The following is a 20,854-nucleotide window of genomic DNA, read 5'->3' on the forward strand; positions in this document are numbered from 1 at the left end:
GGGAAGTTTAAAGAAATGTCAGGAAATGACGTTGGATGGTACCCTTTGAAAGTGGATTTAGGAACAGGTGTAACACCGAATACCGGAGTGTGTGAAAATGCAGCCTTAGACAAATTAGCTAGGGGAAAAAACAAACAAACCAACAAAACCATTTACGAGGTGCGCCTTTCCTGTCTGAGAGCCTCTAGGGTCACTGCTACCATTCTGAACAGCTCTTACTAGGCAAGATGCACACGTCTTCAGGAGTTCAAGGTCCAGATAGCTTTATATATGCACAAACAAGACTTACAGCCCAGTCCTTTCCTGCTTATGGGCTAAAATCACATTTTTTACCTGAAGAGCAATGGTTTTAGGAAGCTTCTTAGTGAGAACTTAAAGAGCCTGGTGCCTAAGGACTCTTCCAGCCGTTCCCACTAGCTCTTACTAAGATAGACTGATAGAAATGCCTTTAAATAAGGATCTCCTGTATTAGATTTTTTTTTTCTATTCAGATTTACTTGTACTGCTGATTTCTGTGTTTTTTCACTCTTTGTGTCTGTCCCCATTTTCTCATTTGCCCTAGACAGATTCCAATATAATGACATTTGAAAGCAGAACATTCACAGTGGACAGAAAAGTCAGACACACTCACCCTGCCCTACAGCATGGAGAAGAGCTCCAAGATCAGGTCACCCAACATATTCCATTACAAGGTCCTGATTTTAGACTTGTTTCCAATGCCTTAAAAAAAAAGCTAAATTGGTTCAACACTTTTCATTCAAAGATAAAGGGAAAAAATACTATGCTTTGCTTTACTCAAAAAACCAAACCACCAGTCATCTAGCTAAGAAGCCTTAGCATCTATAAGGACTTTGTCAGGGTTCCTATGATCATCACAAAGCTAGTGTCACAAATCAGCATTTGTGATTCCTGTAAAATTTCATCCCATTTTCACCTTACTTTAAGGGCTGGAAAACACACTGGTTTGTAAACTCTTATTTAAGGTTTGAGACTTCAGCATCTCAACTCTCTAAACATTTCACACGTGCTGGGCAGGCACCTGCCATCCCAGCTCCCTGTTGCTGCCCGGATAACCCACATACCACCCAAACCCTCCTGACAAACCAGCTCTGAACATGATTTTTCAAACTGAGAGAGGATGATGGATGTCACTGAGCAGCACAGAGGGCAGAAAAGCTTGATGGGGATGGGGAGGCATTAGGAATGCTAATGAGTCAGAGGGGAAAACCAGAATTAGGTCACCTTGCAATAGCCAGACTTAAAAATTCCAGAGTGAAACCTATGCTCCCTAGGCATGGACATTGCTTTCTTGGTAAGTAAAAAGCTATGAAAACATCTGCAAAACATGCATCTTAGTTCCCCTCTGGTGGACCCATATTATCAGGCAATAAACAAAGTTGTAAGCTGCTAGCTTGCATAGTGAGTAACTTTGTTGTGGGTCTTAATATCATGACAATGCTGATGACCAAATCTGAAGATTAGTATATTTTCCTACCTTTTTTCAGTGGAGGAGTTGCATCACAATGTTTTTAAAACTTTGTGTTAGAGGGAGATGAAAATTGCTAAGTCTGTCAGAATCAGCAAATAGCAGATGCAGGGCTGCCTACAGACTCGTAATTCGCCCTCATGCACCTTTCTGCATTATGCAAGATCCTCCATTCACATAACGATGTGCTCCGTCTTCCACAGGAACACGTCTCATTCCGTGGGTGGAAGGGGCCACTGGGAGGATGAAGCAGGGTCACGCAGCAAAATCAGGTCGTTGTATGCTGGACCGAAGCCTCATTAGCTGCAAAAAAGCAAAAGCTGCAGCCAGTACAGGGCCATCCTCTATCTCTCTTTTTCCAAGATCTACCTCCTCTTCTGCCTGAGAATTACATGAGAATGGATTTTGAGGAATATCTGTTTTCCTGAGGTACGAGCAGCTCTGTATTTTGATGAGCGTTCCCACTGCTACCGCACAAGTAAGGGCCACAGCACCGACCTTTCCCTTGCTGTAGCTACCTAGCCATGAGCCACAGCTCTGACACTTCCAGAAACCCATTGAGACAGGGTCTCAAACCCCCACCTGATGTACAGTAGCTGTAAGATGAAGCAAGGAAGAGTAAAGGAAAAAAAAAAAAAAGGCAGCTGGGGCAGTTGAACGTTGCCCCAGTCCATAGCTGAGCGCTCTGGGAATAACGCTCTCACTCCACGCTGCTGCGGGAAGGAGTTCAGCCAAGTCTGTTTTGGCAAGTGGGACACAAGTTTTGAGTACTCAACAGAATAGCCCTCACTTTAAATTCCCATCATTCACTCTCCTCGGCTGAGCTTACCTGAATCAGGACACCGTAAGTCTTTGTCCAAACTGAGACATCATAAAACATTTAATCTTATGGTTTCGGTCTTAAAGAGTTTAAGTAGTGAAATGCTACTCTAAGGAAGTTTTAAACTTGTCTCAATAGAGTTCATGCAATATTTCCCGGTTTGAAATCACTCACAGCATAGATCTCTAAGTCACTTTGCAGTAGCAAAAAAAAGCAGTACTGCTGGATGGGTCCAAGAAGCTGCAGAAAGTGAAAGCACCCTCATTTTGCCCTAGTAAATACCAGCTTTCGGCATACCAGTGACTACTGTGCTGGCCAGATGGTGGTGGGAGCAGTAACTTGGATGATGTTAATTACACACAAACTCCAAAACAACTGATGTCAAAACTCACTTTGAAAACACACCAGAATGGGCTGCTAAGCATATGGCAGCAACGCTCCTCTAAAACTTTATTTTGTGTGTGTTAAACAACTAACAAGGTCCACCAAGGGGTCCAAGGATAAGCAGCCACAGCAGCAGGGTCCCAGCTCCTAACTATTTGATGCTTGTCCCTTTACAACGCTGAGGAAAAGGTACAGGGATGTGGTGGAAGTGGCAGCCTGCAGCTACTGGACCAGGTCCTTTGCAGGGTAAACACAGGTGACACGTGCCACCCACTCAGCCAGCTCACCTCTTTTAAGGACAAGGCCTTGAAAGAAACATCCCAGGTGATGTGCTGAGCTGCACTAGGTGATTTCTAATGAGAGGATGAGCCCTGCTGCGAAAGCCCAGCATGCAAGCACACTGATCCATACTCCAGTACTTTTAAAAACAAACATCATATAGTTTGCAAAATAACCACAGTGAACAGATGGAGAAAAATTATTCTGGCGCCTGCCAACCACCAGTGAGGACTTTCCAACAACCCTGTGTGTTTTCAGAGGTTCTGCAGAGGCTAACTTCATACCAACAGATAATCAGCACCTTTACCTTTGAAAGTAAATGAAATTTGAAAGTAAATGTAAATTCTCAAGGCATCACCCCACCAGAATGGACTTGGGTACAGACAAATAGATATTTATGTTTGTCAGAGAGATGATTTAGCCCAAGCTTACAGCATAGGGGCCTATATTCTAGCAAATGTCAACTCTCAATAGGATCTACAGATTACAGTTGAACCATGCGCTGGGAGCTCCCACCTCTGCTCCAGAGGGCTTTCCTTGCCACTTTATTCTCAACTCCTCATCCTCCAGCAATTATTTATGTTGTTACTTTTAGGCTTGCTTAGAGATGCAAGTCACACAGATCCAAAGGAAAATGGGACATGAAAAGACTGTGGGAAGTCAGCCAGCCCTTTTCCCCTGCCCCAAAGCAAGCTGAGATGTAGCTACTGCTCCTGACAGACGCTTGCTCTTAACAGATCTCCATTTGTGGAAGAGCTACTACCACTTCCCCACACATCTGTTCAGCGATTCCTTATCCTCATTTTTTTTATATTTGGCCTTAGAAGAAACTATCACTCATCCTAGCTGCAATTTAAGCCCGGTCTACCATATGATTTCAAGCTCAGATCTTTCACTGCATCCTCACAAGTGCCTTTTCCCACATTTTCAAGCTATCAGTCATGCCGCTCTCCACTGCACCCTCTAGTCCTAAGTGCAGGGTCTCAAGTTGCACACTTACAGGTGCTCCTGTGAGGCACGGGATTATCTTGAGTCTCACCAAATATATCACCATTTGTGAACCTTAGCCTGAAGCTTGCTTTTCTACCACCAGCAGGACAAACTGCCAGATCCCTTATCTGAACTAATGCCAAATAGTTGATGTTGACTCTGAATTTGTGCAGTTGTTTAACCCTATCTAAATTTAGTGCGTTGCTGAAAAGGATCTTGTCTTTCCCCACCATCTCTTCCCTGGCGTAACCATTTCTACAAGTTGCCAAGACTATTTTGAATTCTAATGCTATCTTATCTTTCACATCTGTCCAGCTTCCTGTTGACTGCAAATCTAACGTGCGTACTACTTTGTTATCCAGATTGCTAATAAAAATGAAAGATAAGTGACCCAGAGCAACTCCCACAACCCAGTGCAACACGGTCTTCCGTTCTGCCACTGGGTGCAAGACGGAAGGAAACCACTCCCAGCGCAGAGCTGCTTACAGCCTCGCTCAGCCCACTTCCAAATACAATTCAATCTCTGAAACCACGCTTTCCCTTTTTGCAAACCACCTTCTGGTCCCATCCAACCAAAAATATTCTGTGATTCTGTATTTGCCCAACAGCCATTACAGATTTTATCCTACAACTGAGTGCAACAAATTCATCATCTGTGAATTTCTTTTGGAGTAGGACTTCAGACCTTGTGGGGGATGCAAAGCCAAAGCCTGCCCCATCTGAAGTAAGCTTTAACCAGCAATTCCTTTCACTCTTGGTTCTCAGGGGGGATTACATTAGCATCTGTAGACAAAGTGCAGAGATTCCTTTCAGCAGATTTCTTCATTTACCAGTGTTACTGCACAGCTGTTCAACTACTTATTTTCATGTCACCCACTAATAAGAGCCTAAACTAGATAATTACTACTTCCCATTTTCATGAACCTTGTTCTTCAGTATCTAAAACCACTCCTTTCTGTTTGTTTCCACAGAAGGGCTATTAAAAGTTTTAACAGCTAGCTTACCAGAAGACCAAGTCCCATGTTACCAAAAGCACATGTATCTGTACCTTCACTTGGGAAACCCCTTCCCACCCTGAGCACGTGGGTAGGAATGTGCCTTTGTGTGGACTGAAAACAGGGCACCTACAGAAGGTAAGTGCAGAACCTTGCCTTTGAGGCCAGAGAAGTCAATTCACAGCTATCACAGCCAGACCATATTTCAGAGCTAGAATAAATATTATCTGGTCTTCTACTTTTGCCTTTGCTCTATCACCATCTTATTAATAGCTTCAGCCCTTGTTTTTTTCTTGGCAAAGCACATCTTACCTCCTTTTATTCATGCCCTCTGAGGTATTTCCTTCTTTTACTTCTTCCAGGAGCTTGTCTTCCTTTGGGGAGGAAGAGCCAAATGGATTGTCACATTAGCATTCTCATTCCATGCAATTACACTTTTAACTAGAGTGCTTTCAAATAGGTAAATTAGCTTTTAAGTGATCCCAGTGGCACTATTGGCCTTTGCTACAATCCCGCACTAAAGTTGATTCAGTTTTACTTACCTCTATTGCTCAATTAAGAAGGATACACAAAGAGAAACGCAGTTCTGCAACTAGTAATTGCAGTCCAGGGGGGAGCTGGGTTGTTCCATTACCCACAATGACCGACCACCGCACTATAGCACGTTTCCCACCTACCCACGAGGGGAACTGGCTGCACCTCACTTGCTACTTCTTGAAGTAGCAGCAAGAACAGTGATCCTGTTGCATAGGATTATTTTAAGTAGCTTTGTGCACGTGTATACCACTATTTGTATGCCCTGTGCTACACCAGAGAAAATCTGTGGTGTGAGACACACACGGTGAACAGCAGCTTCTGAAGCAACCAAAGTCTTTGCTCCAAGAGCAACTCCTCTATTTACTCATCTAGAAAAAGGAGAATGTTTTTTTGTCAACAGCAAGCAGCTTCACTCTCTCCCTCACAATATATGTTAACATATCAAGCAGCCAGTAAGCCTTTGCAGTGTTCTTGCATCTTACTATGCACCTACACCAGTATCAATATCACAGATCATTGCCACTTGTAGTTGTATTCAGTTGGAGTCATAAAAGCAAGAAAAAAAGCTTAGAGCTTCTTACTGGCTACCCAAACTTTTAAAATTTTGTATAGATACTGAGTTATGTAAGTTGGTTCAGTAATTAAAGGCCAGTTCTCTTTATGATGAAAGGCTGACCCTAATCACAAGGCTGGAGCCTGTGTCATACCTTGCCCCAGCCTTTGTCATATGCCTTAAGATATTTACTTCTTTCTGATATTTATTTTATTTCAAGATATGTACTACTTTCTAACCACATTCCACTAGCAGACTTAAATATGTTGCTGGATTTTGGTTTAATGGCACAAGTTACAGTAGAGTCAGATGATTTGAACAGACTAATGTGATGCACTGAAGTGTCATAACCTAAGCTTCCCCCTTTCTATCCAATTTAAAACCATTTCGAGATGAATTTCCCCCTTGTTCAGGAAAGTCCTTATTGTAGCTGAACTAACAAAACAAGTATGTGTTGCAATAGTCTGCAATGAATAAAATATGCTGTAATTGTCTCAAATGTAATATGTAATTGCTTTTGGGATCCAGCATGAGTTATTCCCCAGACTAATTGATGTCACTTTCTTTTCAGATGACCAGAAATGCGCCCTCCCCCACCACCCAATTCTACACCTAAGTACCATATTACAGAATCTGCCACAGACTACACATATTCCACCAGTAAAAAATTCATAAGCAGACACAAGTGCAAAGCAAAATGTCATTTTATTTAAGTCAAGGACTATTTTCCTTCTAGTATTGCTGAAGGGATCACCTCCTGGGGAATTGATCATTACAAAGTCCCTGTCTAAAAGTTCAAGTGCTCTTGTTGTACATTCTTTTGAACCACAGAAAACATAATGACCAAGTAGGTGGGCAGCTACTTGCAGTTTTATCCCACCTAAATTAGCATTGCTTCAGGCTAGAAAACAATTCAAGTAGTAAAATCATGGAAAATGTTAACCTTTAAGGTCACTACCATATTTTGATCAAAAAGTCCTGAATGTATGAAAAGAACATTTGTACATGTTATCAAGTTTTTTTTAACCAGACACCGTCAAAGATGGCAGTTAAGTATTTTGGACCAGTTGTCAACCAGGTATTTAAGAGTTCTATCTGAAGGTTTATTACCAATTTTGTTATGCAATTCACTTTTCACATTAAGCTCTTTAACAAAAGCAACATATACCCGCACCAGAATCACTGTAGACAGATTTAGATTTATAGAATGCCCTTCTGAAAATTCATTTCAAAATAGAGATGCTTTTTCTCCAGAACTGTAAAAGCCATAAAAATGCAAAATATCTGTTAGGAAATTTTTAATCAAAATTATTCCTTAATGTTCAAAATAACATTTAACCTCCTACTTTTTTGTCGTCATCCACATATTGATCAATAGACTAAACAGGTAACAATGGTTCACGTTTTTCCCCCACCTGAAACATTTCTTCTAACACAGGCCCAAGATAGGCAATACAGAGATTCAGGGACTTGGATTATGCATGGCAAAGGTAATCCTCTATCATTTTAATTTAGATTCTAGCACACAACTTCGAGTCTCAGTTGTTTTCAATCTGCTCTAGGTCCAAGTCCCCACAGTCTAGAGGAAAGATGCCTTCTTCGGTGCTCTCACAATCACTCGTGTCCTCATCGCTTTCACAAACTGCAGCTGCTTTCTTATAATCCCTTGTTTTGAAGCTACCTTGGCATGACCCATGATGCCTTACTTCATCCAGCTGTTCTTTCATCGGACTGGAACCGGGGGTGATGATGTTCATAAGATCATTTGAGTCACATGGGGATGAAACAATTGTCTTCATTTGTGTGTCGTCATCATCATCTTCATAGTCAAGGGAGCAAAGACTTTTGGAATTTTTTAAAGTCTGCAATTAAAAAAATACATTAATATATTAATCATGACTGTACAAGGAGGAGCAGATTAAATTCCTTAAATTCTTGAATGGATCAAGAGTATGTACTTGAAATTAGAGTGCCACATATGTTTAAAGTAATCCTGGAAACAAGAAGGGGCATGAAGAACAGTCTTTACTTGCTAGGCAATCTGGTTTTGCGCAGATATTTTGCCTGTGTAGATTTCCACTAGTGAGAAAAACTACCAGGCACCTTTTTTATGCAGAAAGATCCCAAAACCTAACTTTAGTCAACTAAATGAGGAACTATAGACACCCAGTTTGATATATTAGCTCTCTGGTGAATGCAGAGCATAGCATTTGGTAACATCCACATTTAGTGACCTAAATGCTGCACTGCAGCCTGGTCAACAATTAATTTCTCAAAGTTCCCAAGTACACAGACAACAAACCCTCTGGCCTCACCTCAGAGACAGTGAGAGTCTGCAAGGCAACTGGCATGTTTGGGTAACCTCAAAACAGAAGAAAAACCAAGCTTCAACTGGAGGCATCTTGCTCCAGAGTCAGCTTAGTTTTATCTTACATTTGGGTACCATTTGAACAAGAGCTCAGGAATTTCAGCAATTCTGTTTGAAAGAAAAATATATTAAAAGCAGAGAAGCACTCACCTTTATTTAGACGAAGGAAAAAAAAACACCTCAGTAAGTATGTTACCTCTGTCCCTCAGACAAAGGAATAAAATGCCTAAGCTCATCATGTAACTGCAAGGGACCATTGACTGCATCCAAAAGCAACGTTTAAGAAAAAACACAGAACTATACAGACAGCAGAACTTAAGATTTTAATACGTGAGAAACTTCTAAATTCTGTCTCATACAAGCTCACAGTGAGAAGAGGGTGAAATAGGGCTCCTCTCTGAGGTGGTAAGAGCCAGGAGAATAAAGTTGAGGCTATGTCTTACTGGTTAAGTGACTCCAGTCTCACATACACGATTGTTCCCTGTGGATCTACTTGTAATAGAACAAGACCAGCTTTCATGCCCATTTTCAGCTCCTTAGCCCAATTTGTCATTTCTTTAGTTTAGATTTGCTGATATATTTAGATGAAATAGGAACATTCCAACACTTCCAATATGCTATATTCCAGATGCTTTTCTAGAGCACTGGATAATCTTTTGACTTCACCACCACACATCAGCAGTCACACAAGCAGCTTACCAATATCTTTGGGTGTTTTTTTTTTAAACAAAACTTCACAAATTCAGAAGAAATACAAATTAGTCAACCTTGCCTGTATACAACTGGATGAAGGAGAGGAGAATGAGGAAATCTCACTGAGGTGAACTGATTAGCCTGACCCCTTAGGGCCGATGTTACACATGGAATACCTTGCAGACAAGCCCACTGTCACTCTGCAAGTTCATACAGTTCTTTGGACACCCCTATATCAGATCTACATAGAAAGTTTATTGATGGAAAGCTCGGGCAAACAAAAAAAGCAAAACACTTGAGTTTTGGAGTTCAATCACAGCACAACTAGGCAGAGGAGCAAACAGCAGTACTGGTATAGGATGCTGGTATCTCTCCATAGGTAAGACACTGCAGCACTATTTCCCAAGCCTGCGCCACATGAAAACATCAGTAGGATGTTCTTCACCATTGATCAGAGATTTGTTATGCCTGTATTGCCCTCTTCTCTTGCTCAGACAACTTTGATGTTATATTATACATTAGATCATATCAAATCATAGGTTTTGGGCCAGAAGGATCTGGAAGGGATAATATAGTTTCCTGGGACAGACACAAACAAGACTTCATTTAGGAGTTGATTTATGCAACTCCAAGATCTGCATCCAAAGATCAACTTTCAGAAAAAAAAAAAAAAAAAAGACTGCTGAACATAGTTCTGTCAGGAGTAATTCACCAAAGTCTGTTAGCCATGGTTAAAACCCAATTCCAATTTCGCATGTGACTAGCATCAACAAAATTGATAACTTGCATGATCAAAAAGCTTTCTATTTCCAAATTTCACTCCCCTATGAAAACAATTTTGGTATGAAATGCATTCCTGTTTTCAAAACATTTCTATATAGCTCACTTACAGTTTATTCAAGTACAAACATCTGAGCTCCTTTTTATGACTAAGAGGTGTGAATTTCTCTCATATTACTTAAAAGTAAACCAGTGTATTTTTGAAGTAGAAAGTGTTATAGGATATTTTAATCCTAATTCTATCTCATTGCTTTGAAATAGCACACATTTCTTCTTGTGTATGTCCATATAGGGGACAATATTTTCAGTTCTTTAAATCTTATAGCAGGCACTGGGAAGGAAAGGGATCAAATAAAGGAAAGCTTTGAAAGTTCTGCTTTCAATGTTTTAGAAAGGAATTCCCAAGTCCTCCTTCAAAATATCTTTTATTCAATTTACTGCTAGAAATTAATCCAACCACACAGCTGTCTTTCTCGAAGGTTTGTGTACATAAATGGAAAATTGCCTGTTAGCTGTACTGTGCTGAAACCACTTGAATGGGAACTTTTAGCCCGTTTCAACACAACAGCAAGTGCATTCAACTGGTTCTTTGTTCACCCACTTGTCACAACCCAACCAAACTAAAAATAGGTGGATTTATTATCTCACAGCACAATCCCACTTCTTTCACAAAGCAAAAGGTAGAAATTGCAATGCATTCAAGCCCTCTAAACTGCAGCTTTACATGTTACACTGGTACAGTACCACACCTTTCAAGCACAATTGTGCTCAGTGGGGAGCCTGCGAGTACTTGCTCAATGGTCCTCATTTTATAAAGGATGCCGGACTAACAAGACAAAAGAGTCCACAGTTGGCAATGGATAGAACTCAATCAGCTAAAAGTATTCTTTTGTGTGATGGAAAAAAAAAAAGAAAAAAACTCAGTTTTAAAAGAAGTGAGGCGATAAAATGTCTGAATATTAAGAAAAAAAAAACACTTTGTACCGAAAACAATGGCGGGGAAGGAAATAAAAGAAATCTCTCTAGACCCTTGCCATGCAAAGCAAACAAGAAAGGCCCAGAGTAGCTTGAAAGGAAACTAATGTCTGTACTCTTTACTAAACCTCCAGTTCAGAAACCCATAATACATCACTTTCCGAATATAAAAAGCAATAAGAAGGTTGTTTTTGTTTTACTAACAAAACTAGAGCATTTGCTACAGTAGTCAAGGGAAAAAAATAAGTCACTTATATGCATGAAAACCTAGTGTCTAATGGGAGCAGCAGTTCTCATGCTTCTTCCCTGTGCCCTCATCACACACTGAGTCCACCCGTTTTTTCCCCCCCTCAGTTTTGAATGGGGGTGGAAGATACAGCTGCTCTGAAGAGATGCAGCTGCAGCAGCTGGCACAAAGCAAGGAGCAGAGGAAGCCTGAAACCACCAGAAGCCCTAAGCCCATCCTACTGCTTCTCAGCACCAGTCATCACCACAGGATGAGCTGTTCCCTGAAGCCATAGGCTTAGGAAGACAGGGGACTCAGACTAATTAGACAAGTTATCTGGCTTGCTTTCTGCCCCATCCTGAGACTTTTGCCTATGACTGCACAACACAAGAGATGCTGCTTTAAGAAATACCAGCACATAGGGTTTCTTGACTGTTAAGGTCTCTACCAGGGATATGAAAGATGTGGGTGATGCAGTGGTCCTCATAATGAGGAGATCCTGAAATATCAGCAATCAATCCAAGTGTAAAACACTGAAGAAGCAGCCAGAGCACGGAGCAACACAAGGATTTTTCTGTTGCTTCCCTGTATCTAGCCAGTTGATGGAGAAGGAGCAAGTGAGATGGACAGCATTTCCCTTTGAGGACTTCACAGGTCCTTGTTTCACTTCCTGGGCTTATGTTTCCTATAGATTAGTCAGACTGGCTCAAAACCAAATGCCTTTACTGTAGATAACATATGCCACAGTGAAGTTTTAGATCAGAAGCACCACATACAGCATGATGTGTTCATATCTAAGACACTAACCTATCCCTAAGAGGTTACAGGTTACAGTTTAGACTCAGCAATAATTAAGTCCAACCATGGTATAAATTCATAGCACTGAAAGAGACTTCATTTAACAAAGCTAAGAGGGAGACTTAAGGAAGAACCTTAAATTGTAAGAACAAACTGTCACAAGAGACTAGTCCTAAACAGCTCATTGAATCACGTTGAAAACTGCCTTCTGCACATACCATCACCCACCTGACATCACATCCACCACAAATAGATGTGAACAGTGTCCCTCCCTGTAAACTGAATTTTCAGTTCATGTATCTAGGTACTTGCATTAATATTACTACCTGCGACAATTCACATGTACAGTGTTTATTGTAACTCATTAGAAATCTCAAATGGTTGTACAGATTAAAAAAATATCCGAGTCCTAATCCCTGCATTTTTACTACACATAAAGTGAAAAATAGTAAGAAAAATGCTGTTCTTATATAACAAACTATTAACCTTTCTGCAGAGTAAAGCTCTTGACATTTGACCCTGACTTTTCTGTCTTGACTAGCACTGAGCATTTTGCTAACACTTCAGTGTTCACAGATAACCTTAGCTTTAAGAAGCTCCCAGCTGAGAAGAAATACTGCTTCATCGGTATGAAGTAGTGCTGACAGGAGGAAAACAATATAGTATTCTCCATGATGTTATATACTTGAAGCTTGCTAATACACTCTAAAAGCTAAAGAACAAAGTTAAGTGGGAAAGAAATTTTCTGCTTAAATGAGAAATCAAAGCTGCAGAAATACATTTTTTTTTTTTTAATTCAAGTGTCTAAATGAAATATTGCAGGTCAAAAACCATTAGAGATTTTTGAACTATGCCTTTGAAACAAAGCAAAAGAGAAGTCTTTTTTTTTTTCTTGCATTGAGCTACAAAACAAGTAGTTAACAAAAACATTTCTATTTATGTATTTCGTGGAAACAGAATCAAGTCCCTAGAAAATTCTCCGACAGCTTCACAGGCAAAATCTAATCTCCGATCAAATTCACTTTGAGAACCAAACATGCTGTTCACTCTTTGTAGCTCTATAGTTATCCCTCATTTTCCTGGAAATTTGGCATGTATGTTTATATTAAAAGATGCAATGCTCATCATCTATAACTAGGAAGCAGAAAAAGCACGGAGTACTGGGTATGAATGAGAAAGAACAAACAACCTCTACCATTTTGCCATGTAATAGGACACAACCTATAATAACCATTCTTTACATCAGAGATAAAATTACTGCTGCAGTTCTTGTAGTCAAATAAGGTAAATCCTATTTGCAAAGCCAAAGACCTAGTTAAAAATCAATACGAGCTGACATGCAGTAATACGGCTATGACTTGAAATGAAAGTTGTTCAGTACTTTGTCTCTGCTGTATCTTCAAAGGTTATTTTAATTTTTTAGATGTAGGTGCCCAGGAAGAGAAGTAAACTGACATCAACTCATTTTGCATCAGATGCTAAACAGCATCATGAAGTAACAGGCTTTCATCTTCCACTACCCAGACTGTTCTAGATTTAAGCACACAGCTTTCTGGTGTAGTCTACCATGAAAGTTGATCTATTTATTGGCCTAGATTTTTATGCTTATGTTCTAAATTGTGCCACAGTATCCTTCTAAGTTTTGTTTATGTGCTTTAAGAACTTGTGATTTAATTTGGCTTTTTATTTACTGCTATTAGTTGAAAGAAATACTATGGCTTAATGAAATAGAAATATCTAAGTGAAATACTAAGTTTGTCTAATTATACTCACATATGCAAGAATACAAGGCTGTTCATCAAGCAAGATGACTGACAGAAACCACTGGAATAGTTAAAGGTCTACAAGTGAGAAAACCAGAATGCAGAAAAACTGCATGGTATTTGGGGGCCAGTTCTCTACCTGAGCACTGCTGCAGTCCACACACATTGTCACCCATACTGGTGGGGAGATTTTAGGAACACTCATGCACTGCAGTCTTCAGACCTGTACAGCAGCCTACTTGTTTAGCTAGGAAACTTTCTAAGACCCAATTAAAATCACTGCTATTAGACCAAATTCCAAATAGCCATGTGTGAAGTCTCAGGCACGACAGATCCCAAATACAGGAGGGATTACAACTACTGCAAGTTAAGTTGAACCTGAACACCTGCTTCCCCCTTGCCCCAAAGTCAGACATGAAAAGTATTCACAACAGGCACTCCACATATGAAATCAAATTTCACATTCAAACTAAATATCCTCTTCACATCTTTTCCTTGTGGTGGTTTGCAAAGATCATCTAAACAACTGAGGAGAAAATCCAGAGGCCCCCTCAGAGCTATTAGCTCACCCCCCCCACATGCTTAGTGTTGCACATGTGCTCAATTAAGTTCAACATCAAGTGGCATAAACTAAGGAATTTAAGCAGATTACAGAATCAGTGTTCAGTCTAAAGGTATTCACCTCTAAACTAAACCTAAGCAGGCAAAACACTACTGCTGCTTTTTATTCATTCCCCTCTAAAATTAATTTTTGGTTGGATTGGGGTAGTTTAGTGCAGGAAACTCAGGTGCTGGGGTTTAGCAGTTTCTACAAGCCCAGGACCATTCATCACAGGGCTTGTTTGTTTGTTTTTAAAAAGACAAATTGGAAGCTAAGTGAGTTAATGCAGTATTTAATGGAATGCAGTCAAGAATATGATTCCACAGCAATACTAACATGAAGGGGGTGAACATATATGGCAATTTTCCCCTTATATAAAACCCAGGCCAACATTAAACTGCATTTTAAATATTTTTATAGTATGGAATTTTAATTCAGTTGGCATCTTACATTTTCTAATTTGGTGAATTTGTGAACTGCAACCTTTTACCTTTCCTGTTTCAATAAGTGTAAATCATACTCTCATAATAAAAGATTGCATGTGGAATTACATTCTACAAACATCAGGCCTACCTATTTCACCTGCATATAATCAAGGAAAAAAGTTTCAACTATTCTTAGTACTAGATGCTATGAATTATTCCATTAACTAAAACAGAAGAAGCTCACACAGTAGATCTAACTGTTCTGAACTGGCTGATAGTCAATATAGTGTCAAACAAAGTGGAACACAATGACGTTTGCTTTGTTCAGCAGAATAATACGGTACAAGACTTTGGCCAGGGAGAAAGAAGATTAAACCGAACAAGACGACTACTAGGTACAGCAGCAGCGTTCATCTGAAATACACTGATGAAGAAGAGAGGTTTCCTCAAAGGGAAAGCAGCACCACAGGGAAAAGACTCAAAAAGGCATCGAAATAGCAGGAATAGTGGCCGGTAAGATGGGTTCTAGCTCTTTTCTTGCTTAGGCTGCAGCTGCAGTCTGGAGTCTCTTGCAGGAGGAAAGCATTTGCTCTGCCTTAAGGGAAACAACTGTCTTCGCACACTATCCAGTTATTTTTCTGCTCCCTGCTCGATCCTAAGCACATCTCTAATACAGACAGCAGATTTACCCACCTTATTGATAAACTGCACGGGACAATATGGAATTGGGCTTCTATTCTGCTTGAGCTCAAGCTCAAGAGGCTTCAATCTGGCAAATTCACATCACCCAACTGCATTAGTGAGTGATGGTGTGATGAACAAACAGCTGCACCATTTGTGTTCATGCAGGGATGATGAACACATCTGGTTTTGTAGTGGAAGGGCACAAAGGGAAACAGCGTGAACACGTGCTCTCTCCCAACAGAAATGATTCATGTTTTGCCAGAGTTGTTCCATCTTTTCCGATTCAAGAGCTTTTACCTTTCCTTTTGGAAAAGAAACACAGGCTCTGGAAACAAGAAACAGCATAAAGTGCATATTACCAGCTTGCTTAATAGTATGAAAAAATTATTTTATAGAGACTTAGTTTAAATAATGTCTAATTGATACACATTTTAGAAAGATGCATCTAGTTTTCTGCATTTTAAAGTGGGAAATAAGGAAGCCCACTCACATCAGTAAGATGAGCTACACACGCATCCCATCACACAGACATACACTAACTACTTCACAGTTGCTCAAAACATTGATATCCCTGAACAGTACAAGAAAAATGCTTAAAAAGATTATTGTTAACAAGAATCAAGTATCATCTGTCAGTATTTGGGGATTCAGGATCCAAAAACAAAGACTGCCCTGGGTGGCCAAAGTCTAATGTATTATTCCTCTGACAAATGAATTAACAGACTTAAATACTACAATCAGCTCAGACAACATAAAAAAGCTACCTCCAAACTAGATTTCTAACTAGATGCATTCAAACGGTAACAGAAAAAGTTGTATCTGTGCTTCCACAAAACTCATAATAGTCACATTTTGAAGTTCACTTTACCACACCAAACTGTTCTCAAGTAACAGGGTTTAAGTTGACTGATTATGCACCAGTGTAACACAGGACAGGATTTGACCCTTGTGGTTTCAAAACATGACCATATTGGCTTCATTTCCTGCCATTTATGTGTCATCTATTTTTATAGAGAACTTCTATTCCTGAGCAGTTTAGCCAAGGTCTTATTCCTTCATGACTTTGCTATGAGCTGCAAACAATTATTTTCACAACTGAATAACATATGCACTGATTTTTGAAGAGTACACACATGTACAAACTTCTCTTAAAATTCTAGCATGTTTTTTTTTTATCCTCAGGTCAAATATTAAGTTGGTAAGATGGGTCAAATTTATAAGAAGTTAGAGAAGTAACCTCCAAATCCTGATTCTAAGGCTGCTCTCATTAGTTACTGACAGACATCAGCCTCACCTATATTATTGGGTTATGCTGGCACTCCATCATAACTAGCATTTTAAGGGATTCTATAATTGGGCCATAAAGTTCACTTCTGCCAGGGAGGGGGGATGGGAGAGAAAGGGAAACACGACCTCAGCTTGGGAACAGTTCCCCCTTCTTCTGACCAATTTTCCACTACAGAAATACTTGTCCAAAACAGAGCCTTAAGATCTTGTTATACAAGTGCACACAGGCACGCATGGGTATATGCACAGGCAGACTAAGTATAAGCCCTGTTACAAATCTTTTGCTCAACAAAATGCAAAAACCACAATTTAACAATAAATTCTTGTAGGAGCATTAATTCAAACTGTAGGTGGACTCTCGCCACTAATTATTTCCAGAGACAAGTTGAACACAACACATTTGTTTAGAAAGAACAGAATTAGCACTGTTCACCTTCAATCTCTACTACATGTACTGCATTTTTCTAGCTTAGTATCTGATTTTGGACTGTTTTGAACATTTCTGAAACTTCATGGCTTAGGAAGTGCTCTCGACATCAAGCAAGCCTGCTACAGATTTTGTAATACTGAGTCAACTTGTGCTAAAACTTATGTTTAGTAGATAGGATTTGGACAAATTTGTTTATTGGTTCAAATACCAAAGCTGACAACACTTCAGCAGTTGATACTCAATATGTTTTTTTAAAAAGGTTAAATCAGGAAACCACATATATGGTCCTTTATCCTTCAGCTACACTGAAAAACAACTATATATGCTTAAAAATATATCATACCAAGTCAGAAAAGAAGCAAACTATAAGCAACTTCTGTGTGAGACAGTCAACATTCAAAATCCACTAAAACTGAGCTCAACTTCTCACTGTATGGTCAAGTTCAGTTTTCCTCCTAAAAATCAGAGTTTGCATGAAAAGGCTGTCATATTCTAAAAGGTATACATTCAAGTATTACACACGCTTTGTTTTAAAGACTCGAATTTGTTTACACTACCACAACTTGCAAGCTTCCTAGCATACCATAAACACCTTTTGAGTTTTAGTCACATGGTTACTACAATAATGGAAACTGAAATCAGGAAACTCATCAGAAGTCTCATTTATTTAAAATTCAGTTTCTGGTAATACTTAAGTTTTATTGCAGAAGTATGTGTCATCATCAGCATATAAAGAACTGAGTACTTTCAAGTATATGAACAGATCAGCTATTTGATTATCTGCAGGCTAACCTTAGCACCAAAGCATCACCTCCCAGATCACTTATGCAGAAAACACCTGCTTAGAACTGCACTCTATTAAAAGCTGCATCTAACAGTGACTAAAAACACACACAAACCTCTCTTCAGTTTGCATATACTTGAAAAAGAGCATGTAAACAAGACAATATTTACCACCCTAATGGAAGAACAAATTGACATCACTAATTGATGTAGATAAATTCAAATCAGTTCATTTTCACATGCTTGAGACATCTGTTTTGCTTTTATCACACCTATGTAGTAGTATATACACATGCAGCAGGAACTGATCTATGCAGTATAAGACTAACAAAAGACAAAGTGACAGTTAAACTTAAGACTTGCCAAAGTGGTTTTAATAAACCTCTCTATAGAGAAAAACCTTCGGTGAATCAACCTGGTTTAGGTCTCTTTCAGAAGACAATGTATCAAGTTCAAAAGTGACTGTCAAAAAGCAAGGGAAGTTTCACAAAAGGTTATATTCAGCTCAGAAGGAAAAGTGTTCTTCCAATCTGGTACTATAAAGAGGCACTGATCTATTAATTTGATTACCATGTTATTAAAAGAATAGTCAACACTAAAGAGAACCTCCTCTCTCACAACTACCCTAAGCTAAAGAGGTATAACTCATTTTCTAGTAAATTTTTAAAAAAATAAATTGGGATTTCATTTTTTGCCAAGACATCTGGAAAAAAGTTTCCTATCAACGACTAAATACGACTCAACTCTTCTGCAAGACACCATCTCTTGCAACTTAGAGCAAGGAAAAAACCTAATCCCCTGCCACCTGCCAAAACCCAGATGGGTAAAACCTGAGAAGAGTGCTGTCACCTCTCTTTAAACCCTCTGGTGCAGCTTAACTGCACATTAACTTTAAGTACCCTATTTATAACACCGAACCATAGCTCTTAACTCAATATTGTATTGTATTCCAGACAACATCACCAATAATTTTAGCATAATCCAATTTTATGACAGGCTAAGTAATAATTAAAAAAGCAAATATCCACAGCTGGCTGAAACCTGGCTTGTGAATTAATAGACAGCCCCTTTCCTCATAATGTCAAATGCAGCTGGTCTGGTACTCATTAGCTCTTTCAACAACAAATACTTACTTGTACATACAGGAACTTGCCAGAAAGGAAAAGCAAATCTGCAGCAGATATTAAGCTGCCTCCTCCTCTTATTAGCACATTGCTTACAGAAAAGTACCATAAACACACAAAGCTAGTTTCAGGTCCGATAAAACAACACAGTGCTGACCAGCTCTGAGAAGCTCCAGCTATTTGCGAGACATTTGTTACTGAACGCCATTTACAAGAGAGGGGAAAAAGGTCTATCTTTAATGATATTTCCTTCACTATCCTCCAGGCTTATGCTCCCTTGCTGTCAGAGCACAGGGAACCTCCAGCACAAGGGCTCACTTCATTACATGCCATTTTGGGCCTAATTTCACATTGTGACCCACTCTGCTGATGCAAAGAAAGCAAAACGCCAGATGTTCTCTGTGCCTGCTACCTCAGTAGTGTTTCATTCACTACTCCAAAAAAAAAAAAAAAACAACTTGCAGGCATCCATTCAAAACCAAGTATGCCCAGCCCGGTCTGTCCTGTCACAGGACAAAGTGCTGGCTTGTGTTCAGCTCACTTTTGATGCTTGCCTATCATCTCCCAGCCCAGCCTACTCCTATCTCCTTTCCTTCTTCCCAAGCCTGCTGGAATTTGAACTTTAAATGGACGCCCTCCATGGCAACAATAGATAAAAAAGGAGCCTTTGATTGTTCATGCATTTCGGAAAAGAAAGGAGGAGATTCATCCTGGCTGCGACCTAGCAGGAACTCATCAAGCACGGCTCCCCTTCCATTGCAATAGGATGCCTTAGCCTGTGGCTACTCATTCAAACTCCCTGCGTCTATGTTTCCATTCAAAGAGGATGAATTCTTCAGGTTTCCCCCCCTTAAGGAATTAAGTGTTGATCCCATGAATGGAGGATAACACCAAGCTTGGAAAGCAGCCAAAAGGTTCTGTAACACTCAGCAGTTTGGAGTTAATTCAATACTTATTGATATCTAGCACAATTTATAGCTGCATTATTTATAAGGGAAAAAAAATCAGAGCCATATTTAGACCTCGGTAATAAACTATTTTTAGCACCATCTGTTTTTCTAGTTTGTTCCCTTGCTTATGCAAGAGCATACTTTTACTCAGTTCCCTCTTTTTTGCCCATTTAAAAGAATCCACAGAGCCTAAAACAAAGCACAAGTATGGATCATGTTGACTATTTATTGTACAGCAATCCTCCTGATCATGTTTTGGAAATCAAAATTGCTGACTAAGGACAGTCTTGGGCTGATGCAACAGTAGATGTTGTCTTCAGTTCCAAAACTGAGCAGATTTTTTTAATGCAAGGGGCAACATGTTTCTCACAAAGAAGGTTACTATCTGGAAAGAAACAACTGATCATTAACTGGAATAAGCCATCTGAAAAGTGTTCACACTCCTGGCAGTGCTTTTCTGGGCAATATTTGCCAAGTTTCACCCTCATTAAACCCATAGATATTTTGTCACAAGTACATTCTGCCAGGCCAGGCTGCTGTTAAGAGGGGGAGACATGAAGCATAAGCAGCTGCTGCAGGCACCTTGCCTCTATGAGATGAGGTGTTTCAAGCAGCAGCTGCCACCCAGTCAAAAGCTCCCCAAAACCTCAAATTACCTCTTCAAGCTTACATTTATATTCTGTTTTTAGTATGCGACATGACACCGGTGGCCTCTGCAGCATGACAAGAGGGACAGAGTAAAGGGGTTGCCAGTTCCTTGAATTCTGAGTGAAGCAAGGCTTTGGGTACTTGCACACTTGATTAAGTTCTCAGAAACACACTTGATAACATGAAGACATTCACTGTAACCTCCTGACTCACAAAAGTTTCCTTTCTACCCAAAATAGTAGCACAAATATTTGAAAGTATTACTGTTAATTGTG

The 20,854-nt window shown here is 39.7% G+C and overlaps 1 protein-coding gene across 1 annotated transcript in view; it reads right to left on the bottom strand.

Moving 5' to 3' along the window:
- Positions 1-6,731: 6,731 nt before the first annotated feature.
- Positions 6,732-20,854, bottom strand: part of FAM53A (family with sequence similarity 53 member A) — a 73,384-nt gene continuing 59,261 nt past the window's right edge. The window contains exon 5 of the mRNA XM_074147811.1: positions 6,732-7,906. Coding sequence (XP_074003912.1) covers positions 7,583-7,906 — 324 coding nt within the window. The 3' untranslated portion in view covers positions 6,732-7,582. The remainder of the gene's footprint in view (positions 7,907-20,854) is intronic.

The sequence above is a fragment of the Numenius arquata genome, chromosome 5, assembly GCF_964106895.1.
Source record: "Numenius arquata chromosome 5, bNumArq3.hap1.1, whole genome shotgun sequence".
Taxonomy (NCBI): domain Eukaryota; kingdom Metazoa; phylum Chordata; class Aves; order Charadriiformes; family Scolopacidae; genus Numenius; species Numenius arquata.